The 18396-nt window shown below is 42.8% G+C and overlaps 2 protein-coding genes across 4 annotated transcripts in view; one reads left to right on the top strand and one right to left on the bottom strand.

The window, feature by feature from the left end:
- LOC117936704 (ankyrin repeat and fibronectin type-III domain-containing protein 1) overlaps window positions 1-2444 on the bottom strand; it is a 131489-nt gene extending 129045 nt beyond the window's left edge. The window contains exon 1 of one of the 2 annotated variants that reach the window (XM_034860032.1): window positions 2139-2444. The gene's annotated coding sequence lies outside the window, so the exon portion shown is untranslated. Of the gene's footprint in view, window positions 1-1608; window positions 1878-2138 lie in introns of those variants that run through there. The other variant, XM_034860033.1, reaches the window with a different exon arrangement.
- Window positions 2445-4605: 2161 nt separating this feature from the next.
- Window positions 4606-18396, top strand: part of capn15 (calpain 15) — a 36222-nt gene continuing 22431 nt past the window's right edge. The window contains exon 1 of one of the 2 annotated variants that reach the window (XM_034860040.1): window positions 4606-4877. Coding sequence is in view for 1 of the 2 variants with exons in the window: in XM_034860039.1 (XP_034715930.1) it covers window positions 9395-9573 (179 nt within the window). In the remaining variant the exon portion in view is untranslated. Of the gene's footprint in view, window positions 4878-7216; window positions 9574-18396 lie in introns of those variants that run through there. The other variant, XM_034860039.1, reaches the window with a different exon arrangement.

Below are 18396 nucleotides of genomic sequence, written 5' to 3'. Positions count from 1 at the left end.
ATTGGCTGCTTAGAAATTAAGTGTTAACGAGCAGTTGGACAGGTGTACCTAATAAAGTGGCCGGTGAGTGTATATTACCCCATGTGCATGACATGTATGCATGTGTGTGTGTGTGTGTGTGTGTGTGAGTGTCTGTCAGTGTGCTCCCAGGCCCTGCGGGGGAAAGCCAGACTGGGAAGATGCGGCTACATGCCCCAACACACAAGGAGAGAGGGATGGCTGTCATAGATCATTGGCAGGGCAACTAATCAATGCAGCAATATGTTGCCATTATCCATAAAATGCATAATTCATACGACTGGAAGCAATTCTGTGACTGTAATTTATAGCTATTAGACATGCTGTATTATTGTTGACTTAATTTAGATAGCCTCTGTATTACCTTATTTCACATTTTAGGTTTTCATTTGCTTTAATTGAAAAGATTACAATCATAAATATATTCATACTGCTCTGCTCTCTAGCATTTTAGCACGCACACAAACAGTAGGCTATAGCTACTGGTATATGTTTAAAAAACAAACTAGGATGGCATGCAATGTGTTACACATTTTTATATCTTCCTTGCTTACAACCAGTCTGTTAAACCGAACATTATTAATAGGCTAATTGTACAAAATAAATTACAATATCTGCTTGACTTGTATTTAGTATTGCATACCATAGAATGATGTGCATTATGACACCATCATTATCATGGTAATAAGATTACATGTGGCACATCCCATCTCTAAAAGTGAACTTCCAAACCTATTGCTATACTTGACTATTTTGATTTATTGTTCAGTTAATCTTTCCAGCAAAAAATTGCTTATCTAACATCAAGGTGCTACGCGTTTAAGTTCCATGAGTAATTAGATATACTACAAAAATTAGAAAGATTAGAGACAATTTCAATTGATACAATATATTCTAATAATTTATAAAGCAAGTTTTCTTTGGTGTGGTAGTCTTCCTAGGTAATTGGCCGCCCAGTGTTTTATGTATGAGCAGTTGAGTTGCTGGTGTTGCATTTAATGACAATCATGGCACTGGTCCATGACTGTCATCTTTTAGCATCTGGACTTGTGAAAACGTCCTTTGAACAACATTGTAAACAAGTTTTATCATGAGTCATCAGAGAGGGAGAGCTTATCCTGCTTGTCAAAAGTCACACTCCTGCCCGTTTTGCTGTGTCCGGGGGTGTGTACTGTCTGTGTTTGGTACCATCTGCAGTAGATATGATATAAATAAAGCGTCCCCCTCCACAAAAAAGTTGTGTCATGAGTCCATGGTCATGTAAAGGAACCCTGACCCCACCTTCCTACCATCTCCACACACACATGCACATAAGCCCTACGAAACATACAATGACACATTTCTGCCCCTCCTGCAAATGTTGCCCCCCACTCGCCCACACACATCTTTTTCCTTTTCCCCTAAGACAATTGTGTTATTCACTCACTATTGTGGACGCCAGTCATTTCCACATGTGTGTGTTGGCCATAAAACAGCAAAGAGCCGACTAAAAGCATCCCTTTCCTGGCTAGCAGGGTCACAACTTGTCTCATATAAACACAGGACACACCTTAGCCTAACAGTTTTCACATATCCTTCTGACCCCCTTACCTCCCAAAGTGCCCTTCTATCCACTGACACAGGATACCAATGACCAATGTTAGCAAAGCTGCCTGTCTTTCTTTGATATTTTCACGTAGAAGAGTAAAAGAGAATAACATTACACTTCCCGTGGTCTTGTTTTAGACTTTTAGTGAACTTCTAGGGGAGTTTTGTAGCGAAATAAAGTCCTAAGCTACGCTGAACACTTCTTTGACTGTCTATGTGAACACTGAGGCTGGTGGGCTTTTGTGTCTCCCAACGTGCCTCGCGCTGGGTTTCCCTAGCATTGTCATGACAACAGTGTGTACGGTGCGACACTGGCCGTTGGAAACAATACACCCACGAAGGTTTTAGTGAAGTGGGCTAGCTAGAAACTTTGTCTTTTCTAAAGAAAGAAAAAAGTTAGCCCAAGTGCAGACACACAAAAAATGTCGCGACTAAAATTATCTTATTTCGCTCTAGCGGAGAACAAGTGCACAAGTTTCTAATGGAGACAAAAAAAGAAGTGTACAAAGATTAATTCATTCGCGTAACGTTACCTTCTTGGCGAAGAAATCTTGGTTTCCTTCCTTGACCGTGTTAGCTAACTTTACCGTCAACTTTTGTCGCGTAGCTGAAAAGATTAAGTATGTCACACCGGTGCTAACATTTTCTAAGCATGTATACTGTATACCGTAAACACTAATGTACTAGTTAGCCGACATGTGAGAGACAACGTCCAGCAGTAACTTTCTCCGCCCAGACTCATTCCCAACTCTTCTGCCTGCTTCTATCAAAGGATGCTTTGCTCCGCCTCACTCAGCCCTGAAGATAAATCACTGTAATCCAAGATATTTTAATAGATTGTTTCGCTTAACCGATGGAAGGATGTATTTTCCCCGAGGGAAATGATATTAATGAGAAGTATACTTATTAATATATTAGGAACATTCGTCAAGGTTGTAATTCTTGGCACGGATCAGTCACCCAACACAAACCCGGTTCATTGTGTTTTCTACTGGTTCAAACACACATCCAAGTGAACTTTTGGCGATTGATTGCACACAGGAAAATTATATTAATGGCAATAAAAGCTTTTTAGACTTCGCTCTGTTATCTCATTATTGAAGTAGGCTACACCGACCCTGTTGATATTGGCCTAATCCTCTGAATTTCCCCGGTTCAAACAACCCTGGTGACACCGGCATTAACATAGATAATCCAGACTCACTGAACATTTCACATGCTACTTTATCCTAATGAATAATAAATTCCACTTGGTTTAAACAGAAATAGCACAGTTAGGCCTATAGCACAGTTAGGCCTATAACTTTAGGTAGGTACCTACCTAAAGTTATAGGCCTAACTGTACTATTTCTATTTCTGTTTAAACCAAACTTTTGATTTTGACTACACGTGTAGGCCTAGTAAAAAAGAAAATCAAAAGTTCTCAACCTCATGGGGGAACTGGAATTTTTTTAGTCTTGATTTATACTTTTCTGAAAAGTTAGGTCCATTTAGGCAAGGAAAATGACTTAGCAATAGCAATAGTTTAAATCAACTTGAATGTAAAACCATAATCCATACATGCAATATTCAAGTGATTTGTACAACAACAACAAAAATCCTAGAATAGTAGAGCCATATTTTAACTTTTAATTTCAATTATCATGCTGACAGGGCAGAGAGCATTCATTCAAGGAGCATCCATGATGGTGTAAGGTCATGTATAGCCTGCAACTGTGGTTGCTGGACTGCTATCAGTAACAGCGCCCAGACCATCTTACATCCTTCTGTATTATGTGGTAGCAATAGTGGTCATAGATATTAATATTATACCACAGTGTGACAAACTCAATATTTACTTAGATTCAATGCATTTTTTAGGGTGCAGTTTGAGTGCTAAAAAACAATCACACACTTTGATGGCGGCAACAGCAATAACGATCATTGGAGTGACTGCACTGGTCATATGACATGATACGATATTATGTTTCATTTACTTTATTCATAAACTCACATCAATCCACATTTCTGTAAATGTGCCAGTGTTAGTAAGCTGGCTAATTTCCAACGGTAGAGCTTTGGCCAGATGTTTTGAGACCACTACCATATGTCGGCATTGCCAACTTATCTAATTCTGTGACACACAAACATGTCACAAGACAGTAATGAACAATATATCAACACAGAACTCCATATTGCACATAATTCCAACAAGGATAACAACCAATTATAATATTACCAAAAATGTTACCCTTGCAGCAGTCAAAGCAGTTGTGACAATAGTCTATAACAAGCATCACATTGGTTGTCAGAAGGTCTTATTTGTTGAGTCCAAATATTACTTTTTATTGGGCTGTTAGTGATCCTACATGTGTTCCCCAAAATGACAGGACTTGCTCCATACAGTAAGCCACTGAGGATTCTGCCCCAATCTACTACATCACAGCTGCTTTATATAAAAGTAAAACTATTCTAAGAAGCTTGCAGATGACATGGACACTTTCAAGATTTGAAAAGATCTATTTTATTGCATTTACACCTAACACCCAGCCTTATAAATCGCTGATACCATACATAAACTGACAGTCAGTAGGCTATGTACCTATGAGAACTCGGACAGTTCGAATGTAATGCCACTAGATGGCACTAGAGTGCCACTGAGTGCCACTGACCTGTGAGGTAGTAAAAGGGGCAATCTAATCTGAGATTTCAAACTCAAGATTTAAATCTAACCACGGCGAGGCTACGTTTACATTATAGGCTAACACAATGAAAGGAAAGACGATATCATACATTTGAATATAAATGTATTTTAGTTAGGCATAATAATAATAATAAAAATGTAAATGTGACGACATTTGTACCCGGATATCCTAGTTGCAAATATCCGTGTTGAACGTGGGAAATAGAGTTTTCTACCCCGAAATTCTTGAAGAGCTTTACGTACGTTAACGTGTGCTCGCACGCAGCTATCAACCAACCGGTACGCATTTGACGTACGTGCATTCTCTACTTGCTCCTTGGAGATTCCCCTTCCTTCCTGGGCTGTTGTAGGTAAAGCTACGCGGTCGCATCAGTCTCCTTAATACCCGACGGAGTGAAAATTAACTGGACATGTACGCGTTTGTCACAAATGTCTGAAACATGCAGCGAAGAGCGCGAAGCTAAAGCCTGGAAAGGTTACGGTGGCCAAAGTATAATCCGCCAGGAAGAACTTATCGTCTCGATGGCTGTGAAAAGTTAACGCACAGACGACTGAAAAACAGGACTAATTCCCCTTCGAGCGACTTGAGGTAAGGATAACCGATTTGTGAGTGGACTTCATGAAGTACACAACCGTAGGGCAGCGTCGGTAACGTCGACCAAAGTGATAAGAGTGTCTTTGTTTACATGGTCCCCGGCGTCCTCTGCTCGCGCTGTCTCAATGGGATTGTTCAGAGTTTTCATCTGGCTGCACAGTATGGCTAATGTTGGTGTTTGTGACAGGACTCACAGGCTTACACTTTGGCCACTAACAGATTGATTATGTGACAGTGCCTCGTATTTAAACCTGGTTTCACTTGACGGCTGACTTCTGCTCGTCTGTTTAGGGGAGTTAGGCAGTTCAGAGGCTAAGGTCAGGTTAAAGGACTAGTATCTAGAGACACATTGTCTTGCTTCATGGACACTGGAATAGGGTTGTTGATGTGTGACCTGAAGCCTTAACTTAGCTTATCCAGTTGAAGGTTTGTCTGTGGAATCGAATGTGTGTTTACTATGGTTCGATACCATCCTCTGCTTCCCGATACCGATTCTGATACCTGAAATTGCATATCGGCCTACACCGAGTACTGATCCGATACCAGTGTCATATATTTCATTATTGTTTTAACAACAGTAGTCTATACTACTATCCCTATATGTATATGTATGTATGTGATATGATTTCAGTCTTTGTTGTGGGGCTGGCACAGGTTAAACTCTCAAACAATGAATGCCACAGAAATTTCTTTTATTATTCAGTTAGAAAGTCAGTTATAATGGAAAAAGAACATAAATAAACCAATTTAACGTAGATTTTCTTTAGGGATTTATTATGTGGTTTCAGATCGGTGCTTAAACTTCAGTACTTCCCGATACTTTAGGCAGTATCGGAGGCGATAACGGAAGATTTTGTGTTTACATGATTGGGTTGAGAGTGAACTTGAGTGTAGTCTGAATAGGTGTGTACTGCTTTGAGAATGACCACTGTGCAGAAAACACTGTGTTTTACAGTCAGGACATTTTTGGGTGGTGTAGAAATGAACACTTAGAAATGTACTGTGAAATCAGCTCACATCCTCCATTTCCCTTCTTCCCCCTCTATTACCCTGGAGAATTGAAATGAAATCCAATCTCTCTCTCTCTCTCTTTCTCTTTCTTTCTCTCTCTGGGACTGACTGTGTCAGCTGCTGTGTCTCTGGGTGCTGACTTGCAGAGGGACAGGTGGCCCTTAGACAGGTGCACCCTTAACAAAGGGTCGCAGTCCTCTGACTTCTGGGCTGGTTTGTGTGCAGTTGTTTTGTGATTGGTTACACATCCGTGTGGCTGCCCCATGTCTATCACCGTAAACTGCTTTAGTAATTCAGTTATTATTGTTCTCATTTCCGTTTTGTGATTGTGAGTGTGTTACACGGCTAAATTAAAAACCACCCAAATGGGATTTCCCAACCTGCATTTGCTTTTGGTCATTGAGTGGAGTTTTATGACAAATACAAGCGAGCTGTTTGTTCCCAGCTTTCTATATGACACATGCATTCTTGACAGCTCCAGCCATGTACTCTGAAACTGGGGTTGGATTTAAGACTACACCAGCAACTATTGTAGCCTGGATTGTTCTCTGTAATTTAAAATTAACTCAAGGTTACCCGACAAACTAGTTTCAGTCTCAACACATTTCACAAGAGAACATAATAGAAGTCATGCCCGGAGCTGTGTGCATTGAGAACACACCCTAGACTGCCAAACTCAGCAGAGTTCCAGAGAAATGACGGGCCACGCAGCCAGCCTGCTTGAGCCGCAGCTAATGGTTAACCCACTGCTTTCAGTGCAACTCAGGATGCTTAGAACAATATGTGGTGTGATAAGTATTTTCATGTCATGGTAGGCCTGTGCTTAATGCATTGGTTTGCTGGTGAACACTGTGAATTCAGAGTGAGAGGACGAGAGATCAGAAAAGAGGTCAGCAAAGCGATACAAAGTGGAAGAGAGAGGAGAGGGAAAGTTTGAAGGCTTATCTCAGTAATGTGCAAGGACAGTCGAGCAATGATGACGGTTGCAGTCACCACTGTCCTCTCATTAACCCTTCACTTCCTCTTCTGGCATTGACTGTGGAAGCTGAGGTTTAGCAAAGAACCCATACAAATGCATAGGCAGTTTAAACAGTTGTGTAAGTGGGACATTTCTACCAGTTGGGTATTACACAATTAACATGCTCAAACCTGCCCCAGCTGGTTCTGACACCCATTACTACCCATTACAATGGCATCCCATTCACATTAATGAGTGAGAGCTCTACAACTCTATTGGGGTTTATTTAAATCTCTTGAACACAGCCTCCCAGCCTTTCTATGCTCGCCAGGGCTACTGCGCCTGCGCTCTGCTGACACTCCAGTAATCCGCTGGTTATAGGAGGAGAACGCCTCCTCGTCCACTGCGCTCACGCTACCAGTGAGGGAGAATTAAAGCCCGTGGGAGAAAAAAAAAGACTTAACGGGAGAATAAGAGCAAATAACGGGACCATAACATGGCCACATGGAACCATTAGAAAGGCTACAGGCATTCTGGAACGAAACAGCTTTCCACTATGAGCAGGCGACAGCGGGACTGGAGCGAGGATGTCTCCTAATATAAGACAACCAGGCTCAGCATCTACAGCCCAGACGCAGGACATATGAGATGAACGCGGGCTGGAGTGTGGACCCGTTGGGACATGGTGACATTTGCGATTGAGTGCTCCTTCCTGCCTGAGACCTCCTCGGCTCGCTCGGCGTTTCTTACGCCTGGACGTCGCCTCCTGCACGATCCTCTCCCTGGCCTCTGTACCGCTGTGTGGGCACCCACACAGAACCCCTTTTTTTCTACAAGTAATGCTTTGCAGTGCTGCTAAACTGAAAGTCTACGTGCGTTTTCACTGATTAGTTGCCATGTATCATTCACTGAATCTGGAAACGTAAACTGTACATGTAAGTCCATGTGATCTCTGCGTCATTACCACAACGATCAGATGTAATATAAAGCAACAACAAACCACGGAATATCGCCCTTCAGACTTTTGCCTCGGGGCAAATGGGATGAGACTTGTTGTCTTCAGATGCCACGGCTGTAGAGAGACTTGCTAAGACGGGCTGGCAAGTCCACCTACATCTCCGCGCAAGTTGATGAAGTAGACTGGCCGGCCTCGGTGGAGGGTTCACACAGAACTGGAGCTGTCGCTCCCAGACAGCGGAAACCCGGATCCTTACATCCCGTCTTAGTGCTGGCAGAGCACCGCGGGCCCGGAACGCAACACCCCTCTTCGGGATTTTGCCGGTTATTACACAGAACCTGGAGCTGGGCTGGTAACATTTTCATGCTGTGGCAACTGTTGAGGCTTACAGAGCAGCTCCCCCTGTTCCCCGGTTAAATTCTGAAGTTCATGTGACTTGTTCTTTTTTGTTCATGTGGAAATCCCAAAAATTTCTGCAAAAGCCCTCCCCAAGGGTTTCGAACATGACGTTTTAATCCAGCCGTAGAAATGCAGCTGGGGTGTTTCAGTGGTAAACTTACACAGCAGCTGTTAGTCAGACTGCATGTCTGAAAGAGAGAGACGGAGACTTGGATATTTGCATACTTGTAGTTTTGCCAACACCCTTTCCCAGCATATGCAATGCATTGATCTCCTCTAGTGCCTACATTGTAAATGACTCTGTGGATATATTATAGTGACTTTTATCATCTGAAATCTTTGTCACTATTGGCTGTCTTTGAGGATCTTGACGCTATCATGCTGTCCCGGATGTGTTTTTGTTGTTGTTGTTTTTTCCCACTTAATTAACCTCACATTTTCCAGAGGTGTGCCATTTGGCTGATGAGATGCTGAGTGACTGTGAACACATTTACCTGAGTACCACGCTTTCCCCTGCTACTGCTAACTGATTGTTTTTGTGAGCATGTGTAACAGAAAGAGGAACCAGGCATGAGACCGCACAGCCTGGGGAGAAATTGTGTCAGGAGGAACGCAAGAGGAAGTATGAGTGGCACTATGGAAGACACGGTGCCGAGTGTAACAAGCTTAAAGTCTACAAGAGAGAGAATTACGAGCCTTTGCTGTGAGAAAATTGTATTTTCTCCTTTCTGAGACCAACTGCTGACTGGGAATCAACGCTCCATGCATCACATTAGTATTTGAATTGAGAACGTATTTCCCTGTGCGCTGTGGGGTGTCCACCCTGCACACTTGGCCACCTGCAAGTTATGCTCATATTTTGAGTACCCTCATCTTGGATTCCCTGTTGCTGTGTTTATGTCTTATTTGTTTAGCGATCTCAAAGGGCTTTTGCTGAAGGAGATACTTCTTCTTCATCTTCCTATTCCCTAAGTAGAAAGTTGTCGACAGGAAGTGTACAGCAAATACAAACACGTGATTGCTGTTGTGGCCCAGACGAGCCCTTTAGTCCCAATGTATGTCAGTTTGTCTCACTGAATCCAAGCGTGGATACCTCCCTCAACCTTTGTGCTCTAAGGACAAGCAAAAACAAACACACCCTCCTATCAGAGGGCATTCAGAGACTGCGTTCCTATCGCCGTGGCGATGGGGAGCTCAGCCTCGTCTCTCACTGCAGAGACAGAGTCGGACCATGGCTTCCGCAGCACCCCGTACCCGTCGTCGCCTCCTGTGGGCTGGCTCAGGAACAGCCACAGCAGCCCGGTGTGGGGCACCACCTTCATCCCACGTCAGCAGCAGCCCCCACTGCCTCACCGAGAGCGCAGGTAAGAACCAACACTGTCTACCCAGCAGGGCGCCGACATTTCTCAGTTGAGTGCACTCGGGGCACAGAGCGGCGGCAAGCCCGGCCTGGCTTGGCCAGTTGTTGGGGGAGTCGGAGGAGGAATGAGACTTGGGGTGGTTTTACATGGGAATGCTGCCATTTAAAGCTGTGAGTGGTGTAAGCGTGCTATCTGGCGTTATTTTGACGCTCCTTCGCTGATGTTCCCTTGGCCGCAGTATTTGGGTGATGTGTACACGGTGTTGTACATGGACACTGTTCCTCAGTGTCGTTCATTAAGTACTTTCTCTTTCACAGGCTTTTGGAAACGCTCACTGAGGATTCAATAACCTCACAGCGATGAATCAAATCCCTTCATCAAAGCTTATCTAGTCAAAGCCTACATGTTGATGTGTTGCGCATGTTTTTTTTTTTTTTATGATGCACCCAAAATCTGGCTTAGCCGGATTTGTAAACCAAAATCCCACCTCATTGGTTTCTCCCAGCACAGCTGTGCAGTGTGTTCTTCCCTTGGAGTGCTGAGTCAATTGCGTGGACAGATAGATTGACCTGACCTCTGAACCCAATGAAAACCAGCCCAGGCGTAACTGGAAGATGATTTTTGGCTGCAAGTCCGGCTTTGATTTAGTTTTATTCATTTTGAAATTGATTAAAGACAGTAGATACATCATAACTGTTGCAACACTGGTATTGTTTAAAACAAAATCCAATCTATAGTTTGTTGTTTACTGTGAATTGACGTTCCTTTTCAGATTATAACCTAGTAAGAGTTTTTCTGAGAACAAACTTCTCATGGAGCTGGCAGCAGCTGTGTAGTTGAGCGAGGCTCACTTCTAGCAGAGCAAACTAGTTGTGGAATAGACATCCTATTCATAATAAACACTGTTTTGTCAATAATGACTGCATGAAATAGATATATTCGGTGACTGTATTTACAAGAAAGACTGTGCGTTGCTATAATCCATCATTCCAGTCATTGCTCTCTGAGTCACTGTCAGCACAGTGAAAGGCCTACCGGGGTGTAAGAAGCTCAGTTCAGCTCATCCAGCAGTTTTGACTGACTTCCTTCCAAAGGATGATCATCCCAACCGCCCTCACAGAAACTTCTTTAGAAGCCTTTTCAGTTTTTCTTCCCCTTTTTGGGTCATGTCGGCCGGAACGAGAACAGGCAGTTGTCATTGACCGCCTGTAGTGTATTGAAGTTGTTGCTGAGTCACTCAGGGCATCACGGTCTGGTTGTTAGTTATTGATTTTCAGAGAGCCCGATCACATTTCCCCACAATGGATGTCATTATTTATTCAGCATCAGTCTCCAGTCGGGCTTTCATCTTTCTTGATTCCTGCCTGCCGCCGTCAATGCTTTCCTTGCAGTTGCTCTACATTTAACAGTTCAGGGAGTCATGGCTTCTCTTCTCTCACCCAAATGAGAGTTAAAATATAGACAGGGTTCCATCAACTACAGCTGTAACAATTCCAAATTTGGCTGTGCAATTAAGTGTCTCAGAAAAAAATTGCAATTAACAATATAATTGTCTCTTAACCTTGCCCCTTATGACCTCATAAGGAGCAAGATTCCAGATTGGCTCATCTGAGCTTTCATTTTGTCAAAGGCAGAGCATGATACCCAGGGCTCGGTTTACATCTATCCCCATTTCTTGCCACTTGGGGGCCCTCGGCAGGCTGGGGGAACGCATATTAATGTTAAAAAAAACTCTAAGTGACATTTTCATGCCATGGGACCTTTTAAGACTTTAGTTAATGTTAGCATTTAAACGAGGTTGTACAAAGACGCAGCGACGATGTAAACAAATTGACAACTAGACACTTATGTTACAAATGTTACAGGCCATATAGAGCTTGTAATGTCAGTGTAGTTTTGCATCATACAGCTAACTTGCCTTTTTAATTCATCAAACTCTTCCATTGTGTTAGTGCGTCTCTGTAGCAACAAGCTTCCCTTTCTCCATCACCAATCAGAGTCCGCTCTCAGTCAGCTGAGCACATAACACAGGCTGACACACACCGGTTCAGTCTTCTGCTGGGATGCAGAGAGGAACACACACACACACACACACACACACACATACATACATACATACATACATACATACATACATACATATGACAATAGATGTTTTAGAAAGACTGTGCAGTAGCACTTGGAACATGCCCTCTTATCTCCCCCCACACCACCCCTCTCTCTCACACACACTCACTTGTAGTCTTATGCACATATTCACACTGCCGTGTGAGCCTAACGATGTTAGGCAAGCTTTGCTGAGCTGTGACAGAGCATGAAATATAGAAATAACAGAACACTATGAGCCCAGCTTAATATTCGTATGCTGTTTATTCTCTAATATATTGTCCTGTAAAACATTTTTCCTTCCCTTGTTTTTCTCATCTCGGAGACTGCATGAACAGTCTTGTTCCTGGGTAATTTCAATTTGTTTTCGTCCAGCGGCAGCCCATTGACTTTGGGAAATGCTTGTGTGCACTGAATCAGTACCTTAACTGTGAATTTTTACTCAACAATAACAACCGACTCAGCAGACAACGATGTGCAACAGAAGAGTTGTGTGAGCTGCAATTGTCAACTTGAAAATCTCAATCTTTTTTCCATTTTAATTGCAGCACAACGTAGTTTTCCCAAAGCACGTTATTGTGTAAATCAACATTATCTCCCAGCCCCATGGTGCTTCAGGGTTTGACTGTACGTGGCCTTTGGATCCTTTAAAGTTAGTGTCCGCTCACTCCAGAGTCGATCCCAGTGTCTCTGCTGTCCCATCATGATGGATGATGGCTTTTATTGCAGCTCCATTCCACTGGCTCTCCTGCCTTTAATTGGATTAAAACAGGTCCTTGGATTCAACCAGCATGGCCACTGGCCGTGTTTATGTCTGAATTATTTCAGCACGTCCTCGTGGCTCCTGACGGGGCCTCGTCAGGACAGTCCCCAAGCCACCAGAATAGATTTGGCATGCAGGCTTTGTCTCACAGTGTTGCTTTCTTCGGAAAACGGAGCATTGATGCGGCAAGAAAAAGTCGCCTTTTGGCACTGCAACTGACATGATTCCAGATCCCCCCCACTCTTGTTGCCATGGAAATCTGTAGCATATGTTCAGTAACCTAATTCAATTGGTCCCTAGATAAGACTTCACATGATAACCTGGCAGTCTCATGCACAGAAAGAAACGTGCTGGCAAACTGCAACTGGAGTAATACCACACTACCAGCTGATTATTCATGCCCGTGATTAGTGAGGAGCTAGAACAGGAAGTTAAACTCCGCTTTGCGCTGCTTGTCTGAGAAGATTCCCCCTCTGGCTGAAGGCAGCACTGTGTCAGCAGTGCTCCTGCCCTCCAGCTTCGGGCGCCCACAGGAACTTCAGACACCGCAAGCACAGCGGCGGCGGCGGCAACAGCAGCAGCACCGTGCCCTTGCCCTTTCTTCCCCTTCTTCCTCTCTGACTCTGGAGCTTCCTGCCTTCCTGCTTGCTCTGGCTTTGCCTTATGCTACTGATGGCTGCTGAAACCCAGTCAGACAGTTTCCTCTGTTTAAAGATTCAAATGTCTGAAGCTGTCTCCGCCGTTGACAGATTCACTCGTCAAAAATGAGCACTGGTCGTGAAATATTCACCGAGGGCACAGCTAGAGGTCAGAAGCTACTATTATTCTTTCTATTTCTTTTCCCCACTTTTGACCAGTATTTGGATTCTCTTTATCATCACTCTTATTCAGGAGAACCGATTTAGTCCTCATCTTTATTTCAAAAACAGTTCTGGGTTATGAGGCCTCGATCATAAGGTGTGTGATCATCCGGGTTATAATGCATCAGAACAACAACAGAAAAACATAAGCAGACTCAGATATTCTCATGCATGGCATTACCATGACACGTAACATGTACATAACAACAACCCTGTTTGTTAATACAGCATCCCACCCTTCTTGTGATATTCTATTTTCGTATCGCCTCAGCAATGTTTGTTGGAGATATGTCTTGGCCTTAGGGCACTTTTTCAAAAGACCTTTTGTCTAAATTGCTCTGGAGTCTTTGTGCCAACACACACTCATTAAAACGTGTCCTGCTCAATGTCAATGCATCAAAGCCTCCCCAATTATGTTGTTGTGCTGTCCCGTGACTGAGGCTTTGCTGTCACGTCATCGAGTCTCAGCATGTCACAGTAAAAACTCTTTGTCTGGGCTCTAGATACACCGCCTCAGATAAGTTGCTTTATCTTGCATTGGCTCAGCTCCATGGAGTTTATTGTAGTGAATCAGTCTAATTTTGGAGAGCTGTCAAGGTTGAGTAATGAGTCATATTCATGTCACAACATATTATCTGGCAGGTACGTTGTAACAGTTACGCCTCAAGCCTTTGACCGTGAAGAAAAAAAACGTTTAAGTGAAAAGATTGCTCTATTCTCGCAAGCAAGAAGAATCCCACAATTAAGTAAATTGCCAGTAAAACTGCTGCAGACAGACGGCATACGTAACCAAATGGTCGGTTTCCTAAAGTCCGTTAAAGAACGGATGAATGTGCTGATCTAATCCCTGTCACTGAAGTGTTCTGGGTGTGTTCAGATGCAGCAGAATGTTTCAGCATTCATTAATCTTTTTTCCACAACTTGTCCGACCCCACGGCTTATAGCCTCTGATAAGTCTCATTTTTAAATAACAAGCTGTGCTCGGCTAAACAAGAATCGTCACTCAGTTTGGCATCATCTTTCTGTCTGCTAGTGATGTTTGCGTGGATGAAGTAAAAAAAAAAGAGTAAACCCTGGGTTATTCGTCAGCGGCTGGTCGTTACGACAATCACTCCCTGCATCCCTGTCACTTCTAAGGGATGCAGCTATTAAACAGGTTCTTCATCGAAGGCACAATAACCGAGAACTTTTTCTAACATTAACATTTTATGAGATACGCTATCTACACCTCCAGCTATCTCCCAGCCTTCACTCAAAGCTGCACCTGTAAATATTTATCAGAAGAGTGACTCCCTTTTATTTGTTTGTGTGTGTGTATGTGTTAGTGTGTGTGAGCACTTGGAGCTGCATTTGGAGCATGTCTCCCAAAGTGAGCTCAACAGTCAGGCTAGTTATTCAGTAATATTATATAATATTATATATACATAATATTAGGAAAGGCAATATTATTCATCAAGACTTTAAATATAAAATAAAATACATTATCAGCATATAAAGTGTAGCATGTTTAAAGATAAAAAGTTCTAATAGCTGACTAACAAAATGTAAAAAGCTATGGCAACGTAGGCCTTTATACGTTATGTAATCCAGCGAATCCATTTAGGTGGATTAAAAACCTTGTGAAGATAACACTGAGGCTAGCAGTGATTACTGGATGAAATTTAGTTTTGCAGCATTAGCATGGAGGCAATATAGTTTTTGATTATTTGCAGTATTGATAACCCTATTAGTAATCAATTGGGCTTTATTGACCCCACGTGAGTGTCTTATAATGGTTTTAGCCACCAGCCCAAACATTTAATTACTAATGATCTAAACTTAAATGAAGTGAAGCTGTCGCCATGTTTAATCATAACGTTAAAAGCGATGATGTTACAAGACTTATTTTCTTACAGTTTTCTCTGCTGCATTAAAGTCTCAGCAGTAGCAATCCAACCACTGATGGACTAGTTTGCTAGGTTGAATTTATTTTGTATTTTGAGGTTGGACCAGAACCGGTTTACATTGTTTCATTTTCAAAAAATACCATATTTTTGTTTTATTTGACATTGCTGCAGATGCTCTTTTCACCCTGTGTGTTTAGGTCTCTGTTTTGGCTACAGAGTGAGACACTTCTATACTATCTTTGTTGGCAGTCTCACATGCGCAGTAGAGACACAAAATAAATAGAAAAAGTGATGTTTTTCATAATATGGGCACTTTAAATTGCCCAAATAGACACCTTATGGGTTAACTTGCAGCTGTGTACAAGCTTCAAGTAGTGATGCATGTTGGGAGTCAGTTTTTTTTGTCTGTCAAGTACGTTCTCATCCCAGGGAGTACACTTGGTATGTTGCTCTCAGTTATACATACACAAGATAAGATGTGTGGAAGTGTCATTTTATGATTAGTTATCAGTCCAATGGGCAACAAGAGTACAGAGTAGACAGTATGTTTAGTTATGCATTTCCTGGTTATCTGTATTCACAGTCAAGGCTCTGAGAAACCTTTTTGTTTTATAAAATTTCGAAAGCACAGCCTATCACAAGAAGGACTGTCAGGGTTTCCCTGTGTAGCACTAACAGATAGGCCATGTGTTATATAATATTTGAAGTGCTGACTGACTCTGTTTGTGTGTTAGCTTAGTCTAATGTCAGGAAGAATTCATCAGACAGCCAGTTAAGTGTTTGAATAGTTGCGAAAGCATAAATAGTATGACATATTTGTTCTTAGGGTGTTCTTTAAATATTAATCGTGTTTTTGAGTTCTTAGATTAGAAAGAAACCAAAGACATATTTGTACCGCACAGTGCAGTACGTCAGATACAATATCACCTGATGATAAACTAACAAAAATAAAACTGATATTAAAAAAAAATAGTTGAATGTACGTATATAAGCAGTTTAGGCTTAATGCCATGTTTAATTATCAAGTAAATTGTCAACAAAACATAAAAAACTCACATAACAGCTGGCTACTGCTGTCCTGGTGATGCTTGTCTTTGTGTTGAGTGTCTGAAGCAGGTACGCTCTGCCCCAGTGGCCAAAGAAAGGCGCCGCGCCTCCCCCCCCCCATGCCCCAGGCTCAGGGCCAACAACAGAAAGGCAGTGCTAATGACTGTCGCACAAGAGCCAAATGTCTCACAGCGACGCAGGGGGAAGCTGGTGAGACGCAGTTCACTTGATCTCGCAATCGAGTTCAGTATGTGGAACAAATCCAAGTCATAGGTGGCCTACACAGTCACCAGTGCTTTTGTAGTTCTGCCTTTGTAGTTGTATGTCCAACCTTAGCATTTCTTAAAGCCCTACTGACCCATTTTACATCCAAGATCATGACATTCTGTATCTTTCACACCTTTTTCTCTAAAGCCTGAAGACGTCTTTACTGACTCCTCAGTTGTGGCAGTTAGTTAGGCTTTTTTCCACCCACCATGAATTTACTGGTTTGCTTGTTTTCACCGTGCGCAGTAGAGCTCTCACTCCGTGTAATAGTCTGCTGAAGTGCTCTATGATTGTCTTATAGCCAGTGATGCATTACAAATTGGCCAGGGATCATTGATGCTCTTACTTAAATTAATTTAGACTCGGAACAGGTACATTATGGGCAGCAGGCAGCATTAAGGGCCTCAATGCGGGAAGATGTGTTTTCTACAGGCAGGTGAGTTTTCTTTCTCTCTCTCTCTCTCTCTCTCTCTCTCTCTCTCTCTATCTCTACTATAAGCTATTGGCTACTCGCCCAGGTCTGCGACACTGAGGTACTGAGGAAACTGTAGTGGGCGCTTTTAGAGCAGCTCCTCTGAGCACAGGGCCAAGGACAAAAGGTGTGTGTATGTGTCTGTGTGTGTCTGTGTGTGTGTGTGTGTGTGGCATGTACACGAAGAGCAGCCTTTCATGTGGAGTTCAGGGATCACAAGCCGTCGTGGTTCATTGTCTGCTGCAGGCATGTTCTGTACATACAACAGTGTGTGTGTGTGTGTTTGCGCTCACTCAATATGCACTCACAATGCATCCTTTTAATTGAGGGACTGAGTAATAGTTTTGGTTGTTCATCATGCTTTAACTTTAATAGGGGTTGTGCTTACAGCTGATAATAACGAGATAATTAAGCTAGATATTAAAAATTGCTTGTGCGGCTGATCACTTCAATGAAAAGCTCGTACATCGGCCGTTGCAGACAAAAACATAATGAATTTGCAATCCCTCTGCGGCGTAACAAACCATATCAATTGCTTTGACAAAGTCTCCATGTGGCTGACACCGTGACTTTGCTCTCTCGCTTGAGATGAAAGAGGCCTGACAGTTATGAGAACGGCCACAGGGAAAAAACTGTCATCAAACATGAGGTGTTGACACTTGCTGCTGTTGTTGTCGTTGTCTTCATTGCTGTTTGCTGCTTCACATGGGCAGGCTTTTGGAGAGCTAAGCACGGGCCATCAATGCTAGCATGGGACCGCCACTTAACTCAACCACATTAACCTAAACTGAAGGGTGGGTGATGGGTTGTAATGCTTTCAGAGCGTAGTAAAAACTTTTAGGGAAACTATTCTATTGTTGTTGTTGTTGTTTTTTTTTTGTGTGTTTTTTTATCACTGACTGATGCTATTAATGTTTAAGATCAAGAACACTTACTATTGAACAGCATAACAGGGGGACATGGCAGTTAGTACTGCGGGATGAAAAACAAGCAAAACGAAGAGCTAAGCTCGAAGACTGATCTCCCACTGTTTGTGTGTCTACACAAAAAGTGTGTCTTCCTCATTTTGCTTATTGTTGAGGCTATGTTTCCTCCTCACTCAGTGGGCCCGTGTTTATATGGGAGTGCAGATTTCAGCCTAGGACAATGAATGCAGTGCTAATAGCTCCTGACATAAAGCACCGGGACTTCTACTTCCATACTTTTGCTGCCCTGGGGCTGTGTACACACACAAACTAAGGCACAAATATAGTTGGACAATATAACAAGCAGTTATGCTATCGCTACAAACAGATATAGCTTCATGCCTGCATACACACAAGCGCTTACACCCAGCGGCAAGGACCCACACACACAAAGACACCACAAGAGACACTTAGTGACCCTTCTTGCTGTCATTCTCCTCCTTACCTTAGGGAGGAGAGT

This window comes from Etheostoma cragini, chromosome 21 (assembly GCF_013103735.1).
Source record: "Etheostoma cragini isolate CJK2018 chromosome 21, CSU_Ecrag_1.0, whole genome shotgun sequence".
Classification (NCBI taxonomy): domain Eukaryota; kingdom Metazoa; phylum Chordata; class Actinopteri; order Perciformes; family Percidae; genus Etheostoma; species Etheostoma cragini.
Note: the sequence above shows the minus strand (reverse complement) of the source record. Positions and strands in the feature narration are given on the sequence as shown.